Raw genomic sequence first — 17,986 nt, forward strand, 5'->3', positions numbered from 1 at the left:
CATCATTGTTCTTCAGATATTCTTCCAAAGCCATTTTTTCTTCTTCAACCATCTGATGTACTTGTAGCATTCCACGCCCACCTATTTGCCTTGGTAGATAAAGTCTATCAATGTCACTGCGTGGATGAAGGGCATGATTCATTGTCATTATTTTTCTGGTCTGCCTATCCATTGCTTTTAGTTCTGCTTGAGTCCAGTCCACTATTCCAGCTGTGTACCTAATGACTGGGATTGCCCAGGTGTTGATTGCCTTTATGGTATTTCCTCCATTGAGTTTGGACTTTAAGATCTTCTTCACTCTCTTGATGTATTCACCTCTAATCTTTTTCTTGACTTCAGTGTGCTTGATGTTGTCAGCTTGAAGGATACCCAAGTATTTGTAGTACTCTTCCTCATCCAGACTCTTAATGTTATTTTCGTGGGGCATCTTGATTCCTTCAGTTTTCACTATTTTTCCTTGTTTGATAGTAAGTGTGGCACATTTGTCCAAGCCAAACTCCATTACAATATCTTGGCTATATATACGGACAGTGTTGAGCAGCGATTCTATTTCAGATGATGTTTTTCCATACAGCTTCAGATCATCCATGTAAAGGAGGTGGGATAGTCTAGCAGATGTTTTTGATGTTTGATAGCCATGTCCTGAGTTATTCAGTATTGTTGACAGAGGAAACAGTGCAATAACAAATAGTAATGGTGATAATGAATCTCCTTGAAATATTCCTCTCTTGATATTAACCTCTCCCAGCTTTTCACCATTGATCTGCAACTGTGTCTTCCATTGTGCCATCGATTTTTGCACAAATTTTCTGATGTTTCTACTTACTCCTGTTATTTCTAGGCACTTGATTATCCAATCATGTGGCAGAGAGTCAAATGCCTTTTTGTAGTCAATCCATGCCACATTCAGGTTGGTCTTCCTTCTCTTGCAGTTTTCCAAGATCATTTTGTCTATTAGGAGTTGATCTTTTGTTCCTCTGCTATTGGGGCGGTTTCCTTTCTGCTCAGGTGGAAAGAGATTGTTTTCAACTAGATGCTGTTGTACTGCATCAGCTACCACACCAGTTAGTAATTTGAAAGTTGTTGGTAAGCAGGTAATTGGCCTGTAGTTACCTGGTGTTGCCCCTTTTGCTGGATTTTTCATTATTAGGTAGGTTTTCCCAGTTGTTAGCCACTTTTCAATTTCTCCTCCTTGTAGTATATTGTTGAACTGCTTGGCAATGAGTGGGTGTATAACAGTTAGATGTTTCAACCAAAACCCATGCAGTTCATCTTCACCTGGTGCTGACCAATTTTTGATTTTCTTTGCTCTTTTTTCTACCATTTTTGTTGTTATTACTAGTTCTTTCATTTCAACTTCTGTTTTATTTGCATCCACCTCTTTTAACCAAGCCGCATCCTTGTTGTATTTCTTTGGGTTATCCCATATCTGCTTCCAGAACTGCACTGTTTCTTCCTTGTCAGGTACTGACTGATTCCTTGCAGTTTCTCCATTGATGGATTGGTAGAAACGTTTCTGATTGGATTGAAATTGGAGGTTCTGCCTATAGTTTGCAATTCGAGCTTCATATCTACTGATTTTCCTGGCTATAGCTGTTATTTGTTGCTTTATTATTTCCAGTGCTTCCTTGATCTTCCTTGTTTCTAAGTGGTATTTCTTGATTAGGTATTCTTTGGTCTTCTTGTTCTTCAGCTTCTTTTCTTTCATCTGTTCTAGCTTGCTTGCATGTGATCTTAACTTGCTGATCTTATTTTCTAGTCTAACCTTCCATTTTTGTGGTGCACTGTTTGTTTGTTTTTCTTTTTTGTTGATTTTACATCCCAGGTATTCTGTTATAACTGCAGCTGTGCTGTACATTAATTGGTTTGTTTCTTGCAGTGAATTGGTGCTTATACTTGCTATTGCAGTATTTGCATCTTTTAATGCTTGTGCTAGCTGTTTCTTTGGAACAAGCTTCAATGCAGGCAGCCTTATTCTGTTGTTTTTGTGCTGTTCTAGATGCTCAGTTATTCTTTGTTTCAATTCTTTTATTTCTTTAGTTAGAGGGTTTTGTTCTTCCTGAGGAAGAGGTGCCTGGTTTCCAAATGAGAACAGTTGTATATCTCTACTGGATTCTTTCACTGCCAACTCCCCCTGGTTTGCCTCTACATTCTGAATTACTTCTTGTAAGGCTTTGATTTCTTTGCCCTGGGTAAACCTTTGCAGTTCGTCCAATTCTGTTTCTGTAAATACTTTATTTCGTGTTATAAATCGGCGTTGATCTGCTAGTCTCTGTTCTGTTATTTCTGATTCTGGATGTTGTTCTTTCCAGAATGGTGCATTCGTTTTAGATATCCTCGTCTTGTTGGACTTGATCTGTAGTAACAGATCATTATTTCTTTGTTTTCCATCACTGTGTATCTGCGACGGGTAAACACCTTTTCTTCCAGTAGTTCTGCAGCTGCTGGCCCTGGTTGCTCAGCCAACAGTCCTGAGTCCTGTAACCCATTTTTCACCAGATATCCAGGAACTCCAATATCTAGTGCGGACCTTGTTAACCCGGGCGACGTCCGAGCCGGTATGGCATTCTGAAATTTACGTCTCACCATATTTTTTATGGGAGAGACACTCTTTGTCTGACTCCTCTGATGAGACCTGTCCAGTATGGTTGAACCTCTGGCATAGCTCTCATCTTCCTCAGAGTACACAAGCCCCACAACTACGTCAAGGTAGTGCCTCACTGGGGGTATTATTATTATTATTATTATTATTATTGTCAATCATCGCACAGTCAGCCAGATGTTCAGACTGGATTTGGCATTTTGTCTACCTATCGAGTCCTTACCCAGGACCTGGGATAGGCAGATGTGGATGTTTGATGTATTATTATTATTATTATTATTATTATTATTATTATTATTATTATTATTATTTATTATTATTATTATTATTATTATTTTATTAAAGAATCCCAGATCAGCATTTACAATTTCATTGCGTTTCCATGTCTGTGTTTCCAGTTTTGAACTAATTAGCATAATTAGCATTATGCTACTGTTGTAATGGTTTAAATATAAACTTAGGTCAAAGACTTCATTAATCAGAATAAAGCTGAAAGGGACCTATTGAACTAGGTCTAACTTCTAGTCCAAACCCCTACCCAAGGAAGAGACCTATATCATTCTGGACAAATGGCCATACAATCTCTTCTTAAAAACCTCCAATGACGAAGCACAACTTCTGAAGGCAAGCTTTTCCACAGGTTAATTGTTCTCACTGTTAGGAAGAATTTTCACAGTGGAGATCAGAATGGAAACATGTGCAGGAATCAATAAGTTATTGGCTTTGTTAAGAGTCACAGATCTTCATTCTCTGGGTCTGAGTGTGCATTTAATGATTCTGTATTCATCATGGAACAAATAGATCAAAGAACTCCAATATTAAATATGGAGAACATAACCAGAAACAAAAAAAAGTGAATATTTAAAGTCAGTCTGAAATCTTAGACCAACTGTAAAGAGACTGACAACCTGAAGAGTAAGCTAAAGCTAATCATAAAAATATTCCTTTAGACCTCAGTTGAAGTGAGTATCTTAGAGCAAATTAAAACTGAAATAATTCCAGAGTTTCATTAAACAATGTGAGATATCTGAGGCGATGTCTTAGCCTTTTAAGGATTATGAAACAATCCATGCAAATATATCTTTGCTGAAAATCTGCTCAGCTGTCACACAGCTTGTTAGTGTTTTTAAATACAAATATATTTTATTAATGCTATTACTTTTTATTATTTCTGGTACATTTTTTTCACATTTTCTGAAATATATTTTAAAGAACTATTGGGCTTTTTGTAAAAAAAAAAAGCAAAAGTATTTAATTTTATTTTCATTTATATACATTATTCTTGCAGGATACGATCGTCAGAATACTGGAAAATGCTATCCTTCGTTTTTGCGATCCAGGAGATCAACCAGGATTCTCATATCTTGCCCAACATCACCCTGGGTTACAATATCTATGAAAATTATTTCAATGCAGAAAAGACCTCAGATGCTTTGCTGGACCTGCTTTCAGATGGGGAGGCCAATGTTCCCAACTACAGTTGTGGGAGACAGAGAAACACAGTGGCTGTTCTTGAAGGAGCTGAAACTGGCTTCTCCATCCAGATATCATCCATGTTGGGGACCTACAAAATTCCACAGGTGAATCTTTGCTGAGAAGGCCAGTTTTAATTATGCAGCTTTCAATCAGAGTGTCAAGAATGAAATGTTGACAGCTACATGCCTCTGCGTTTCAGCTTGTTTTTAGATTAAGGGGCGGCGGGGGGGGGGGAGAGGTGTTACTTTCAAGTGGATTAAATGGTGAAATGAAACCTCTTTGATTCAGCTGAAGACCGTGAGAACCTGAAGCCTTGTCAAGGACACCAGAACAGGTGTGGATTTGAAGCAGATGGTTCCCATAACAAAGTGAATTTGTTGATATGAATTAGATAAGATGTTGGGGGTTTGGCTGGGATAATTATTGTTTAAGTCTATGAATTGGTGTTTGGAACCTCAGAGTTAGTTTTGCTTCGAGAAAACCATGCAGTATATTCATATAAACAGCAAGATTTTTGGAAACAGAATGAACCTGGAGTTTTATTTGGATTCTTGGGCTGGATGTTGACCCAGAGGTTCTCTCTTGCAAATGAAGATAAGAGTTTTATGATGCAAATGATAGGCCTTAAGAAAGATCTTTCAAATTATCCAAAGGGTAAAGCAAACCTATCCCCTCTCTCCATAGTCCCAGTCCAGATTTGGGGACCTTTTCCTGGGATAAAAGTTTTCCTCTCAAGGAGCAAATAAGGAGAAAAGCAATGCATAAGGCAATGGATCTGTAGAGAAGTTGCGAAGCAAACTGACATTGCTGTCAATGAAGCGGTACACATAGTGACAGGATGCCTTAAACCAGGGGTATCAAGCTGCCGGCCTGTGGGCTGGTTGCATCATACAGAGGCCGTGTCCACCCCAGCTCCGGCAATGCAAAAAAAGGCACGATATGTCGCAACACGTCACGTGACATGCCTTATGTTATGGTTCCGGCTAATGAAACACTTCAAAGAACGTCCAGGCATTTATTTTCCTAAAAGTCAGTGATTGTTACAAAATGTCGGCACAGGCATAATGGAGGGATGCTAGGATCTAAGTTCTCTTCCTCTGAGCAGTTAAATTATCAGCATGTTCTCTCCTTAAATTAGCCGTCATATATCACATTATCCAATTAGTGTAAAGGTCAAAGGTTTTCTTCCTTTTTCCTGGGGGGGGGGTTTACCCCCCATCCCCTTTCTGCTCTGTATTAACCCCATAAATACCAGACAGTTCTGCATATTATCAAAAGCAAGAATATACAATATTTCTGTGTTGACATCTTAAACCCATACCATTTGTTGGTATTGCTCTACTTAGGATTAGGAGAGAAGTAGCAGCAGATGCTGAGAGAACCAAGCAAGACAATGGTTGTTCTGTTCCTAAGTGTAAGACCAATATGCTCAATCTGAGGGTTGCTGGTGGATAACAACACACTGTGCAAATGTGGAGAGATGCAGAGTCCAGCCCATTTGTTGGTCTGTCAATTATTGCCAGTAGAATGCACTGTTTCTGGCCAATGACAAAGCCCAAAAGGTGGTCTCATTTTGGCAGTTTAAGGTTTGATCTGGACACGAAATAAATAAACAAAAATAGAGAGGTTTTCACTGTAAGGAGTGGAACTAACTTTTCATTAGGAACAAAATTGGAACCTTACATTTTGGCTCTCATGGGATTCAGATAAAATACCAGTCAATCAGAATAGAGTTGGAAGACTTCTTGTTCAACCCCTGCTCAAGCAGAGATCCTATGCCAGTGGTTCTCAACCTTTTTAATGCCACGACCCCCAACCGGTTGTAAGTCGAGGACTACCCAACCAGTTGTAAGTCGAGGACTTTCCCTGCCCAGGAGCGCCGCGCATGCGTGGTGCCACCCCCTACACTGGCCGAGGCGTAGCTGGCAAGGGGCAGTGACAGCGCAGGGCGACCACCGGCTGGGCCACCAGCTGGCCCAGCCCAAGGGAGGTAAGGCACCCGTCGGGCCCCACGCGCGCCAGCAACCCTCCCTGTGCCCGCTGGCCTCTCACCTCACACCCCTGGCTCTCTTTTACTTACATTTTAGTAGTTGCTCAGCAGGGAGGGGTGGAAACTTTCAGACAGCTCGCCTTCGCTGCAGACAACTTGCAGCACCGTTTGCAGAATGGGACTTTTGGCGGGCTCAGCAGGGCAGAGACAGCCTGGACAATTCCTATTGGCTTTTGAAAGCCAATTGAATTAGACTCTATTCAAGAGAGTCTATTCTATTGGCTTTCAAAAGCCAATAGAATAAAAGGGAGTAGCACAGCTAAGGAAAAGGGGGGGGGGGAAATGGCGGACTGCGTTGTTTGGCAACCCCCGTGAAATGGTCGTTCGACCCCAAATGGCGTCGCGACCCACAGGTTGAGAACCGCTGTCCTATACCCTTTCAGATAGGTGGCTGTCCAGTCTTTTTTAAAAAAACCTCCAGTAATGAAACACCCCCAACTTCTGAAGGCAAGCTGTTCACTGTTAGGCAGTTTCTCTTTAATTCCAGGTTGCTGCTCTCCTTGATTCCATTCTATTCATTGATTCTTGTCTTACCTTCTGATACTTTGGAAAATAAATTGACCCCCTCCTCCTTGTGGCAGCCCTTCAAACACTGGAATACTGCTATTATGTTCCCCCTAGTCCTTATTTTCTCTAAACTAGCCATACTCAGTTCCTGAAACTGTTCTTGATATGTTTTTGTCTCTAGGCCAGAGGTCCCCAACCCTTTGGGCACCAGGGACTGGTTCCATGCAGAGATATTTTTCTGCAAACTGGAGAGTGCATGGTTTTGTGTGCTGCCTGCATCCTGCAGATGGGGCTTTGCTTGTTTGTGCGGACCAGATGCTGTCATGCCATGGCCCAATACTGGTCCATGTCCCGGGGACCACTGCTCTAGGCCTTAATCATCGTAGTTGCTCTTTCACTTTTTCCAAAGTCTCAACTTCTTTTTTTTAATGTGACCAAAACTGGGTGCAGTATTCTTACTAAAGATTTATAAATCAATACTAATACTTCATGTGATTTTGATTCTATGCCTGTTTATACAACCAAGGATTGTGTTAGCTTTTTTGGCTGCTTCTGCACATGGCTGGCTCATATTTAAGTGATCACGCACTAGACTCCAAGGTCCCTCTCACAGTTGCTGTTTTTGAGCCAGGTTTTTCCTAATCCCATGGTGGTAAACCTATGGCATGCGTGCCACAGGTGGCACGCAGAGCCCTCTCTGTGGGCACACGTGCTGTCAGCCCAGTCCTAGGCCTTCAGCTGGGTTTTATAAAACCTTTTTGCTTTAGGCCTCCGCCGTCACATGCAAAAAAAAAAAGGTTCAATCAATCAATCAATCAATTTCAGCTTCTCACGGAAAAAAAAGGATTCGCAAAGTTGGAATTGATTGATTGAAATTTTTAGTCTTACCCAGTCTGCTGTTACCACTGCAGCCACGCCCACCCAATGGGCCACACCCACCCAATGGGCCACGCCCACCCGGCACCCGACAATAAATAAGTGGGTTTTGGGTTGCAGTTTGGGCACTCAGTGTCTAAAAGGTTCGCCATCACTGGCCTAATCTGTACTTGTACCATTTTTCCTTCCTTTTCAGATTAGTTACAATTTTGTTTCCCAGATTCTGAAAGATAAAATTCAGTTTCCTTTCTTCTACCCAATGCTCCCTGCTGAAGGTTTCCAGTATTCAGGGATGGTCAAGCTGCTCCTCCATTTCAGGTGGACCTTGGTTGGTCTGATTGCTCCAGACAGTGACCAGGGACAGAAATTCATGATAACATTGACTTCCATGCTAATAAGAAATGGAATTTGTCCAGTTATATCACAGAATCTTTCACCAGGTCGCCAACATATCTTCATAGATTTTAACCTATATCACAAATGGAGACAAGTGAATGTCTTCCTTTATGCTACAGAGATTGATTCAGTCACCATGGGAATAGCCGTTCTAGAATGGTTACATCGAAGAATTAAGGAACCTGTTGCAGGAAAAGTTCTCATGACAACAGTGCTCTGGGACTTGAATCTTTATTTCAGTGAGCAGGGATTCCCCTTGGAAGGCATTCATAGCATCCTTTCCTTTCTTTTGAAGACAAATCATATGTCAAAGTATGGTGATTATAGGCAGTTTTATTTTTCCATGAGACATTTTGCAGAAAAATCCTTTATGTGCTCCTACACCAAGGATGCTTTTTCTGTGAAAGTCTGGAGACGCTGCAGAGAGAGAGAAGAACTGCCAACTCTGTCCCAGGAGGAGCTGGATCAGATCCTGTGTCTGAACAACTATTTCATTTACAACACCATCTGGGCTGTGGCACAGGCCTTACATGCAGCCTATTTGTCCAGATCCAAGAGGACAAAGATGGGAGGTGATAAGAGCTTGGAAATTCCACGGCTGAAGGCATGGCAGGTATACTGTTGTATGCATCTCTCTTGAAAGCAAGAATCCTCTTTGTAATTGTAAGCAATGGGGAGCTATTCTGAAAATATCATTTATTCTGAATACAAGAAAAAAAAAAAGAATTACAACTTTTCATTACTCTCCCTGTTGCATTCCCTTCATATTTTCCCTTCTTTGCCAAGATATTTGCCTTTTAAGTTGGTTTTCAAAGATGTTTGGCCATCTTTTTCCACATTCAATCAAATGCCATTTAATAATAATAATAATAATAATAATAATAATAATAATAATAGTAAAGTTGGAAGGGACCTTGGAGGTCATCTAGTCCAACTCCCTGCTCAGGCAGGAAATCCTATACCATTTCGGACAAATGGCTATCCAGTCCATTCTTAACAACTTCCAGTGTTGGAGCATTTACTGCTTCTGGAGGCAGGTTGTTCCACTGGTTAATTGTTTTCACTGTCAGGAGGTTTCTCTGTAGTTCTAGGTTGCTTCTCTCCTTGCTTAGTTTCCACCCGTTGCTTCTTGTCCTGCCTTCAGGCACTTTGGAAAATAGCTTGATTCCCTCTTCTTTGTGGCAGCCTCTGAGATATTGGAATTTATTTTATTTATTTTATTTTTAAAATTTATAAACTGCCCCACTCCCGCAGGACTCTGGGCGGCTAACAATAAAAACACCATAAAACATGACAAAACAAACAGTATAATAACAGTCATTCAGGGGTCAGATTTTATAAACCCCAGGCCTGCCGGAAAAGCCAGGTCTTAAGCAGCTTACGGAAAACCAACAGAGTGGGAGCGGTCCTAATCTCCGGGGGGAGCTGGTTCCAAGACGTGGGTGCCATCACAGAGAAAGCCCTCCTCCGCGGCCCCGCCAAATGGCACTGCTTGGCCAACGGGACCTGAAGGAGGCCCAGTCTGTGGGATCTAACCAGATGAAGGGAACTATGAGGTAGTAGGCGGTCTCGCAAATAGCCTGGCCCTGAGCCATATAGGGCTTTTAAGGTAATAACCAATACCTTGAATTGGACCCGGAGACCAATAGGCAACCAGTGCAGCTCACGGAGGATAGGTGTAATGTGGGTGTATCGAGAAGCACCCACTATCACTTGCACGGCTGCATTCTGGACCAACTGTAGTCTCCAAATACTTTTCAAGGGTAGCCCCATGTAGAGTGCGTTGTAGTAGTCCAAACGTGAGGTGACAAGGGCATGAGTGACTATAAGGAGAGCCTCCTGGTCCAGGTAGGGTCGCAACTGGTGCAACAGACGAACTTGTGCAAAGGTCCTCCCAGCCACAGCCATCAAATGATGTTCCAAATTCAGCTGTGGATCAAGGAGGACACCCAAGTTGTGAACCCGCTCCGAAGGGGGTATATTTTCCCCCGCAAGAGTCAACACTGGACAGTCGACATGATCCTTGGGAGGCAACATCCAAAGCCACTCGGTCTTGTCAGGATTGAGCCTGAGTCTGTTAACCCCCATCCAGACCCTCACAGCTTCAAGGCAATGGCCCATCACATCAGCTGCTTCACTGAGAGAGCTCGGGGAGGAGATATATAGCTGGGTATCATCAGCATACTGATGAAACCTCACCCCGTGCTGTCTGATGATCTCACCCAGCGGCTTCATGTAAATGTTAAATAGGACGGGGGAGAGGACCGACCCCTGCAGCACGCCACATTCAAGGGGCCTCGGGGTTGACCTCTGCCCTCCCACCAATACCCATTGTGACTGGCCAGAAAGGTAGGAGGAGAACCACCATAAAACGGTGCCTCCCACTCCCACCCCTTGAAGTCATCGCAAAAGGATACCATGATCGATGGTATCAAAAGCCACTGAGAGGTCAAGTAGCACCAAGACAGAGGAATAACCCCTGTCTCGGGCCCGCCAGAGATCATCCATCAGCGCGACCAAAGCAGTTTCTGTGCTGAAGCCGGGCCTGAAGCCAGATTGAAAAGGGTCTAGATAATCTGCTTCATCTAGAGACCGTCGGAGCTGGAGCGCCACCACTCTCTCTACAACCTTCCCCAAAAAGGGGAGACTGGAGACTGGACGGAAGTTATTTAAGTCAGACGGGTCCAGGGTAGGCTTCTTGAGAAGGGGCCTCACAACCGCCTCCTTCAAGGATTGCAGGAAAGACCCCTCCCTCAACGAAGCATTGATCAACACCTGGAGCCAGCCTCGTGTCACCTCCTTGGCAGCCGAGACCAACCAGGAAGGACACGGGTCCAATAAACAAGTGGAGGTGCTCATCTCTCCCACCGCTCTGTCAACATCCTCAGCGGTCACAGACTCAAATTCATCCCATAAAACTGGGCTAAGACCTGCCCCAGTCATCTCAGAAGGCCCTGCCCAATCGGAGTCTAGGTCTGTCCGAATCCGAGCGATTTTGTCTGATAGGACAAATTCCTCCACCCTACCCTGTAAGGGCTCCCCGGCTTCCCGAACGTTAAGTAGGGAACGGGTCACCCTAAACAGGGCAGCGGGGCGAGATTCTGCAGACGTAATAAGTGCGGAAAAATGCGAACATTTTGCCGCTCGTATCGCCACTAAATAAGTCCTAATATAGGCTCTTAAAAGTGTCCGGTCGGATTCGGAGTTACTGGCCCTCCAGCGTCGATCTAGACAGGAATACTGCTATCATGTCCCCCCCTTGTCCTTCTCTTCGTTAAACTAGACATAACTCTCTTCTCTTTGCAACCAGGAGAAGATTAGTCTGGAAAACAGAGCCCACCACTGAAAAGACATGCTTCCTAGGTCCCATAAGTTGGCAATATGGGGAATTTGCAACATGCCCTCCTTATCAGAGTATGTGCATTGAGTAGATGTGTAGAGTGCACATCTTCCCAAAAGATAGTTCCGCTCTAAAAGTACAATTTTCCTGCCATTTCCTTTCCATCCTGAGACGTTAAGGAGAGTCTCTTCTGAGGCTTTTTCATCACTCATGATGCAGCAATGGACTGTACCCTCTCTTATTTTATTGTTTCCGAGCTTGCACTTCTTTGCCTCATTTCTCAGAGTCTTTCTCACTGAGCTTTGTATGTTCATCCTGGCATCTCCAGGCTCTTTTTAAGGTTGGGAGCTCACCTTTTTTTCCCCTGGGAATTGCAGATGAAACCATTGTGCAAACTTGGGCATCGACATCTGTTGCATTTGCCCATGATTGCTCCAATTCCAGATAGTCCTTTAATTGAATCAGATACTCGAGATATCTATGGAGATTCTCAGTCATCCAGGCCATAGTGGTCCCAAAGTCGCTTTTGTACGAGGCAACTGGAATTTCTTCAATTTCCTTTGAAGACGTTTCGCTTCTTATCCAAGAAGCTCTGAGCTGAAGAAGCTTCTTGGATGAGAAGCAAAATGTCTTCAAAGGAAAAGCAAGAAAGTCCAGTTGCCTTGTGAAAAAGCATCTTTGGGAGAGACTCCAAATGTTGCCCTTGCATCTTGAGACCAGAGTAGCCTCTGCACTTTCTTATCATCCACCAGGAGAAAGGGAGGTGGAACTGTCCTTATCCATAACTATCGCACTCCCACCCTGATGGGATTAGCCTGTCTTGCCCTCACCAGCCGTAGAAGAATGCTGCAGAACCCTGTCAGTCAAGGAATGTTGACTGGCAGGGTCCAGGAGAAGAGCCTTTTCTGTTGTGGCTCCTGCTATCTGGAACATCATGCACCCCCTCCCGAGGTGAGATCTGCACCCCCTCTTTTGGCCTTCTGAAAAGGCTTGAAGACATGGTTGTGCTGACTGGCCTGGGGCCCCAATGGGTGCATGTCATTAAGGAGGTGGCTAATGGATTATAGAAGACACCACCTCCTCCCCATGCATATACCATTCCCTTCCTCTCCATCTTGGTGAATTTAAATTTTAATAGAAAATTGATGGCAGAAAAAAGACTTAGTGGTTCATCAAGTCTACCCTTTGCATCTTTCTTTCTTTCTTTCTTTCTTTCTTTCTTTCTTTCTTTCTTTCTTTCTTTCTTTCTTTCTTTCTTTCTTTCTTTCTTTTTTCTTCCTTCCTTCCTTCCTTCCTTCCTTCCCTCCCTCCCTCCCTTCCAAATTAATGTCTCTATTTATTGTTTCAATATTTTATATAGGTGTTTTTAATGAGTGATTATAAGCTGCCTAGAGTGCCATTTGGTGAGTTGGGCAGCATGTAATTTTCATAAATAAATAATAAATAAATAAAGCTGTGGAGGTTTGCCTCCCATGCAAGGAAGGATCAATGGAAAACAGGATGCATCTTTATTGTTGCAGGAAATTATAAAATGGATGTGGAGCCTTCTTGGAACTTCTGAAAGTACTGTGCTGGAACTGCTTTCAGCTGTTCCAAGAAGTTTCCACACCCATTGGCACTATTCAGGTGGCCCTAAGGGCACAGAAAAAAGGAAAAACAAAATCCAATTGTCTTTGAGACAATCGTGACCTGGATCTCCACAGATATTTAAAAATCACCTCCTTTGTTCAATGCATGAAATAGATAAAATCTGGGACAGGTTTGGAAATCTCATGAAAGAACTTCCAGATAATGTAGGCCAAAAAACAGATAATTCCAGATTCCAGGAAAAGAATTACATTTTTCATGAGAATAATTAAAGAAACCAGAATCTCTGTGGAATTCTCTCTCCGGTCGATCATATTTCATATTGTTTGTCCAGACTAATTTAAAATACTATATTAGTAAAGATTAGAATTCAAATGTTAACAAATTGTTTCCTGAAAAACTTGGAAAATGAATCTGAAATCTTCACTTCCCTCTCATCATCATAGTTCAACATTCCCATTTTCTCTTCTCTTCCAGCTTCATCCTTTCCTTGGAAACTCTGAATTTTATAATAAATCCATAGATGGTGTGTATCTGGATGAAAAGGGAGACCTGGCAGTGGATCTGGACCTTGTCAACTGGCTGCAGCACAACAGATCCATTACCAAAGTGAAGTTTGGCAGCCTTGAAAAACAGGGGTCTCTGGATTTCAAATTTATGATCAATCCACATGGTGTGGCAGAGATGGATAAAATGAACAAGGTGGGGAAAATCTTTATTTAAGTCTTTGTGAATCTCTACCAAAGAGGCTGCTTTATTTGGGACAGAGCCTTTTTTAAAAGTCATCTTACATCCTCCAACAGAGGCATCAAATTCTATTGTTAGATATCAAGCTGTTAGTGAGAAATATATCCTTAACTATTTAAGGACCCGTGGTGGCGCAGTGGCTAGAATATAGTATTGCAGGCTGACTCTGCTCACTGTCAGGAGTTCAATCATGATTTGCTCAAGGTTGACTCAGCCTTCCATCCTTCCAAGGTCAGTAAAATGAGGAACCAGATTGTTGGGGGTAAGATGCTGACATATGTAAACTGTTCAGAGAGTGTTGTAAGGCATTATGGAGTGGTATAAAAGTCTAAGTGCTATTGGTATCCCAGACTATAAACTTCTCTAGTGAGATAGGTCTTTGAATACATCCAAAGTATATTCATTTGAGGTTGATCAACTGTACCTCAAGTGAGAGTACTGGACTGACTTTTTTTTCCCTAAGATCCATTTCTTTTTGTTTTTCTTGGTTATCCACAGTATTCTTGGGAGTCTATTCCAACAACAAAGTTTGCAAAACTCTTTCTATCTTGCTTCTTCAAAATCCAATTTTTGATTGTTGGGGGCAATATGCTGACTATGTAAACCACTTAGAGAAGGCTGTAAAGCACTGTGAAGCAGTATATAAGTCTAAGTGCTACTGCCATAGCTATTTAAGGAAACTATACACTAGTCTTCTGTCAGGCTAAGTAGTTTTGAGCCAGGGATGGTTTGAGTTCATTACCTCAACAATCCATTAAACTTTACCTCGAACAATTTAATATATAAATTTAGAACCTAAAATAAAAATGGAAGTATACAAAAATTAGAAAGAAAGAAGAAAAGAGAAGTAACATGCAACCAAGCAAATTGTTCTATTTATATAGGCTTCAAATTTAGAAAGCCAAGTCTTGAACTGGGGATCACAATCCTTTTCTTTCTTTTTGTCCTTTCTGGAATTTAAATCATGGATATTTTTCTCTTTGGATGTCTTTTTCCTTCTACTCAGCCCCTGCCTTCTTCCAGGTGTGTGAAAAGCTGCAGTCTCGGATTCAGAAAAATGACTCAGGAAGAAAAGCCCATTTGCTGTTATGATTGCCTTCCCTGTCCTGAAGGAACCATCTCCACCATGGAAGGTGGGTGGCACCAAGGGAAAGGGGCAAACTTTCCTTTCTCAGAAGACCACATACCCCAACATTTTCCATAAGGGTATTTTGATAGGACTCTTATGTAATATGTATGTTTTTCCCTAGTGAGTGATAAGCAATGACATTGGAGGTTAAACTGGAAACAAAACTAAACAGATAATGGTGCAATATCACCAGGGAGATGCCCTCTCCTATCCTTCGTCTTCATCTCATCTTTCCTGTTTCAAATTGCTATTCACTCCATTTCCCTAAAAAGTGAGACTTTCCAGGGATGGAATGTTGGGGGAGGAGTTTTGTGATAAGCAATGAATCACAAGTTAGGGTTGAGCCTTCTTACCCTAGTGTAGAAGTCTTCAAACTTGGCAACTTTAAGACTTGTGGACTTCAACTCCCAGAATTGCTCAGCCAAATCCATACCCTAGTGCAGGAGTGTCAAACTGAGCGCATCACTTGACATGTCACGACGTATCGTGATTTTTTTCCCCCCTTGCTGGAGCTGGGGTGGGTGTGGCTTCCACATGACACATCTGGCCCATGGGCCAACAGTTTGACACCCCTGCCCTAGTGGGATGATTGTCTACAAAATGTTAGAAGCAGTAGTGTTTGAATCCAGTCAGAGCTGAAGGAGCTTCTTGGATGAGAAGTGAAAACTCTTCAAAGAAAAACCAGAAAGTCCAGTTGCCTCTTGAAAAAGCACCTTTGGGACAACCATGACCTGGATGACTGAGGTTCTCCATAGACAGTAGTGTTTGAAGAAGCATGAAGTCACCGTGCAGGCCACCTCCATCTTATTTTTCTTGGGCCATGAAATATTGTTTTTGGATTTCTGTCTAAAGAAGCTGTGATGAGTGGCCCTTCACATGCATGTCATTCCATTCTAAGCAATGTTTTCTCTCTGACTTAATTCAGTGTGAAAGGGATCACCTCTCTCTCTCCAGTCTCTGTCAGGTGCCTTGATGGCCATCCTGTTTTAAGGCTCAAATTCACACAGTTGCTAGGTGAGAATACTCAAGGCTGAAGAGATAAAATTTAGATGAGGAAAGGAAGTTAAATCAAAACAGAGTCTCTTGGAAAAAAAAGCTTGCCTGCAAGTTTCAGCAGAAATGGACAGAAGTGACTTTCCCCAAGATGGAATGCTGAGTTGTGGGCAACTCCTTTTCTTCCATCTATCGGTATGAACATCTGATTTCACCACCAAAGCTGGTTATGTGGTGGTTTTGCTCCCTGTTTTTTGAAGGAGGGACTAGGAAGGACCCAGGATGACTTTCGGACAATTATGCACCTACAGAGAAGAGGGGATCATAAAGACTGCAATTCTCATTAAGAAGTAATCTGCAGGTAGCTTCTCTTACCATCTTACTTTCAGCTGTTCATTTTTCCTAAGGACTCCTGAGTTTTAACTGCACTTTTGAAAAGCTTTACTTTTTATTTAGGACTAGTTGATATAGTTGATAAATAACTAGTTGATAAATAATTTTCTGGAAAGGTTTTTTTCTCATCAGTCTTCAAAATGTGTGCTGAAGGGAAGTGATTGTTTCTTGCTATACAGACATGAATGAGATGGGCAAGGAAACAGTGGGAGATACCAATAAGATTAATCCCGTTGAGCAGATTTGGAAGGGACTATTGAAGTCAAGGGTCCACTCTTTTCCTCATTTCAGAAAACAAATTAGCTTTAACAACAGCTGGCAGCTGAGACAACATGGGATTTTAGCATTATAGAAAAGAAATAAGCTTTAAATCTGTTTTTTTCTCCAGACACAGAACAATGCAACAAATGTCCAGCAGATCAATATCCAAATAACAACCGAGATCACTGTATCCCCAAGATTAAGACTTTTCTATCCTATCAAGAAAAATTGGGAATCATCCTGACTTCCATTGCCTTGTTCCTCTCTTTAATCACATGCTTTGTCTTGGGAATCTTCATTAAATTCCAAGAAACTCCCATTGTCAAAGCCAACAATCGAGATCTCTCTTATATCCTTCTTGTTTGTCTCCTGCTTTCCTTCTTCACCTCCTTCTTGTTCATTGGCCAGCCAAGGAGAGCAACCTGCCTTCTTCGACAAACAGCATTCAGCATCATCTTCTCTGCTGCCATTTCTTCAATCTTGGCTAAAACAATCACAGTGGTGATGGCTTTCTGGGCCACAAAACCAGGGAATCAAGTGCAGAGATGGCTAGGAAAGAGTTTGGCCAACTCCATCATCCTTTCTTGCTCTGGTCTCCAAGCTGTTGTCTGCAGCATCTGGCTTGTCACTTTCCCCCCATTTCCTGAATCCGACATGTATTCACTCTCTGGAGAAATCATACTACAGTGCAATGAAGGTTCTGTCACCATGTTTTATGGTGCCCTTGGCTACATGGGCTTTTTGGCTGCCATCTGCTTCACAGTGGCTTTCCTGGCCAGGAATCTGCCTGGGGCCTTCAATGAAGCCAAGCTGATTACCTTCAGCATGCTGGTCTTCTGCAGTGTCTGGCTGTCCTTCGTGCCTACATACTTGAGTACCAAAGGGAAGTACATGGTGGCCGTGCAGGTCTTCTCCATCTTGGCTTCCAGTGCAGGAATTCTGGGCTGCATCTTCATGCCCAAGTGTTTCATTATTTTCCTAAGACCAGATATGAATACAAAAGAACATTTGATGTCAAAATAAAATAGAAAAGTGAGGTTTGGGCAACTATGTTAAAAAAATACAGGTAGAATTCACCTACCAACTTCCTTGTTTAGTGATCATTCCAAGTTATGATGTAGTTACGACTGGTCATTAATTTTAAAGCTACTGCACAGTCCTCCAGGTGTGTAATTGACATGTCCAGGTTTCACAACTAGCTTCTGACAATCAATTCAGGGTGCCCACCTTACTTGAATACCATACATGGTAGCTGTACTGGCCTTCTCCACATTGGCTTCCAATGCAGGATTCTGGGCTGCATCTTCATCTGCAAGTGTTTCATTATTTTCCTAACACCAGATTTGAATACAAAAGAACATGTGATGTCAATAAAAAATAAAAAAAGAGTTTTGGGTTGCTGTGTTCCAAAATATCAGTTACTAATTCTGAAACCTCTTTTGATATTTCAATATTCCCACTCCCCCATATTTTTCAATTCATGGCATTAATATGTTTAACAAATATGATTTCCCTCTTTATCTTTGCAATTGAGTGTATAGAAATTAGTATGAATGCTTGTCATGGCCTGAGAGACAGGTTACAAAACAGGTCCCACCTTGTGCTTTACCTGTAGATTTAGCAGACAAT

The 17,986-nt window shown here is 42.2% G+C and overlaps 1 protein-coding gene across 1 annotated transcript; it reads left to right on the plus strand.

Moving 5' to 3' along the window:
* Positions 1–8,043: 8,043 nt before the first annotated feature.
* On the plus strand, positions 8,044–17,380 carry LOC120297843 (vomeronasal type-2 receptor 26-like). Its single transcript, XM_039320945.1, has 4 exons — positions 8,044–8,146; positions 8,267–8,520; positions 14,588–14,714; positions 16,485–17,380. Exons 1-4 carry the CDS (start codon positions 8,044–8,046, stop codon positions 17,378–17,380), a joined length of 1,380 nt encoding a protein of 459 aa, XP_039176879.1.
* The last annotated feature ends 606 nt before the right edge of the window (positions 17,381–17,986 follow it).

The sequence above is a fragment of the Crotalus tigris genome, unplaced genomic scaffold (genome assembly GCF_016545835.1).
Source record: "Crotalus tigris isolate CLP2741 ecotype Arizona unplaced genomic scaffold, ASM1654583v1 scf7180000023714.847513, whole genome shotgun sequence".
NCBI classification, from domain to species: domain Eukaryota; kingdom Metazoa; phylum Chordata; class Lepidosauria; order Squamata; family Viperidae; genus Crotalus; species Crotalus tigris.

Bases quoted from the DNA above. Each gene is read 5' to 3' on its own strand.
- LOC120297843 (XM_039320945.1), top strand. From the start codon at position 8,044: ATGGGAATAGCCGTTCTAGAATGGTTACATCGAAGAATTAAGGAACCT. The intron at 8,147-8,266 runs GTGAGCAGGGAT...GACATTTTGCAG, and splicing joins GGACTTGAATCTTTATTTCA to AAAAATCCTTTATGTGCTCC. The intron at 14,715-16,484 runs GTGGGTGGCACC...TTTTTTCTCCAG, and splicing joins AACCATCTCCACCATGGAAG to ACACAGAACAATGCAACAAA.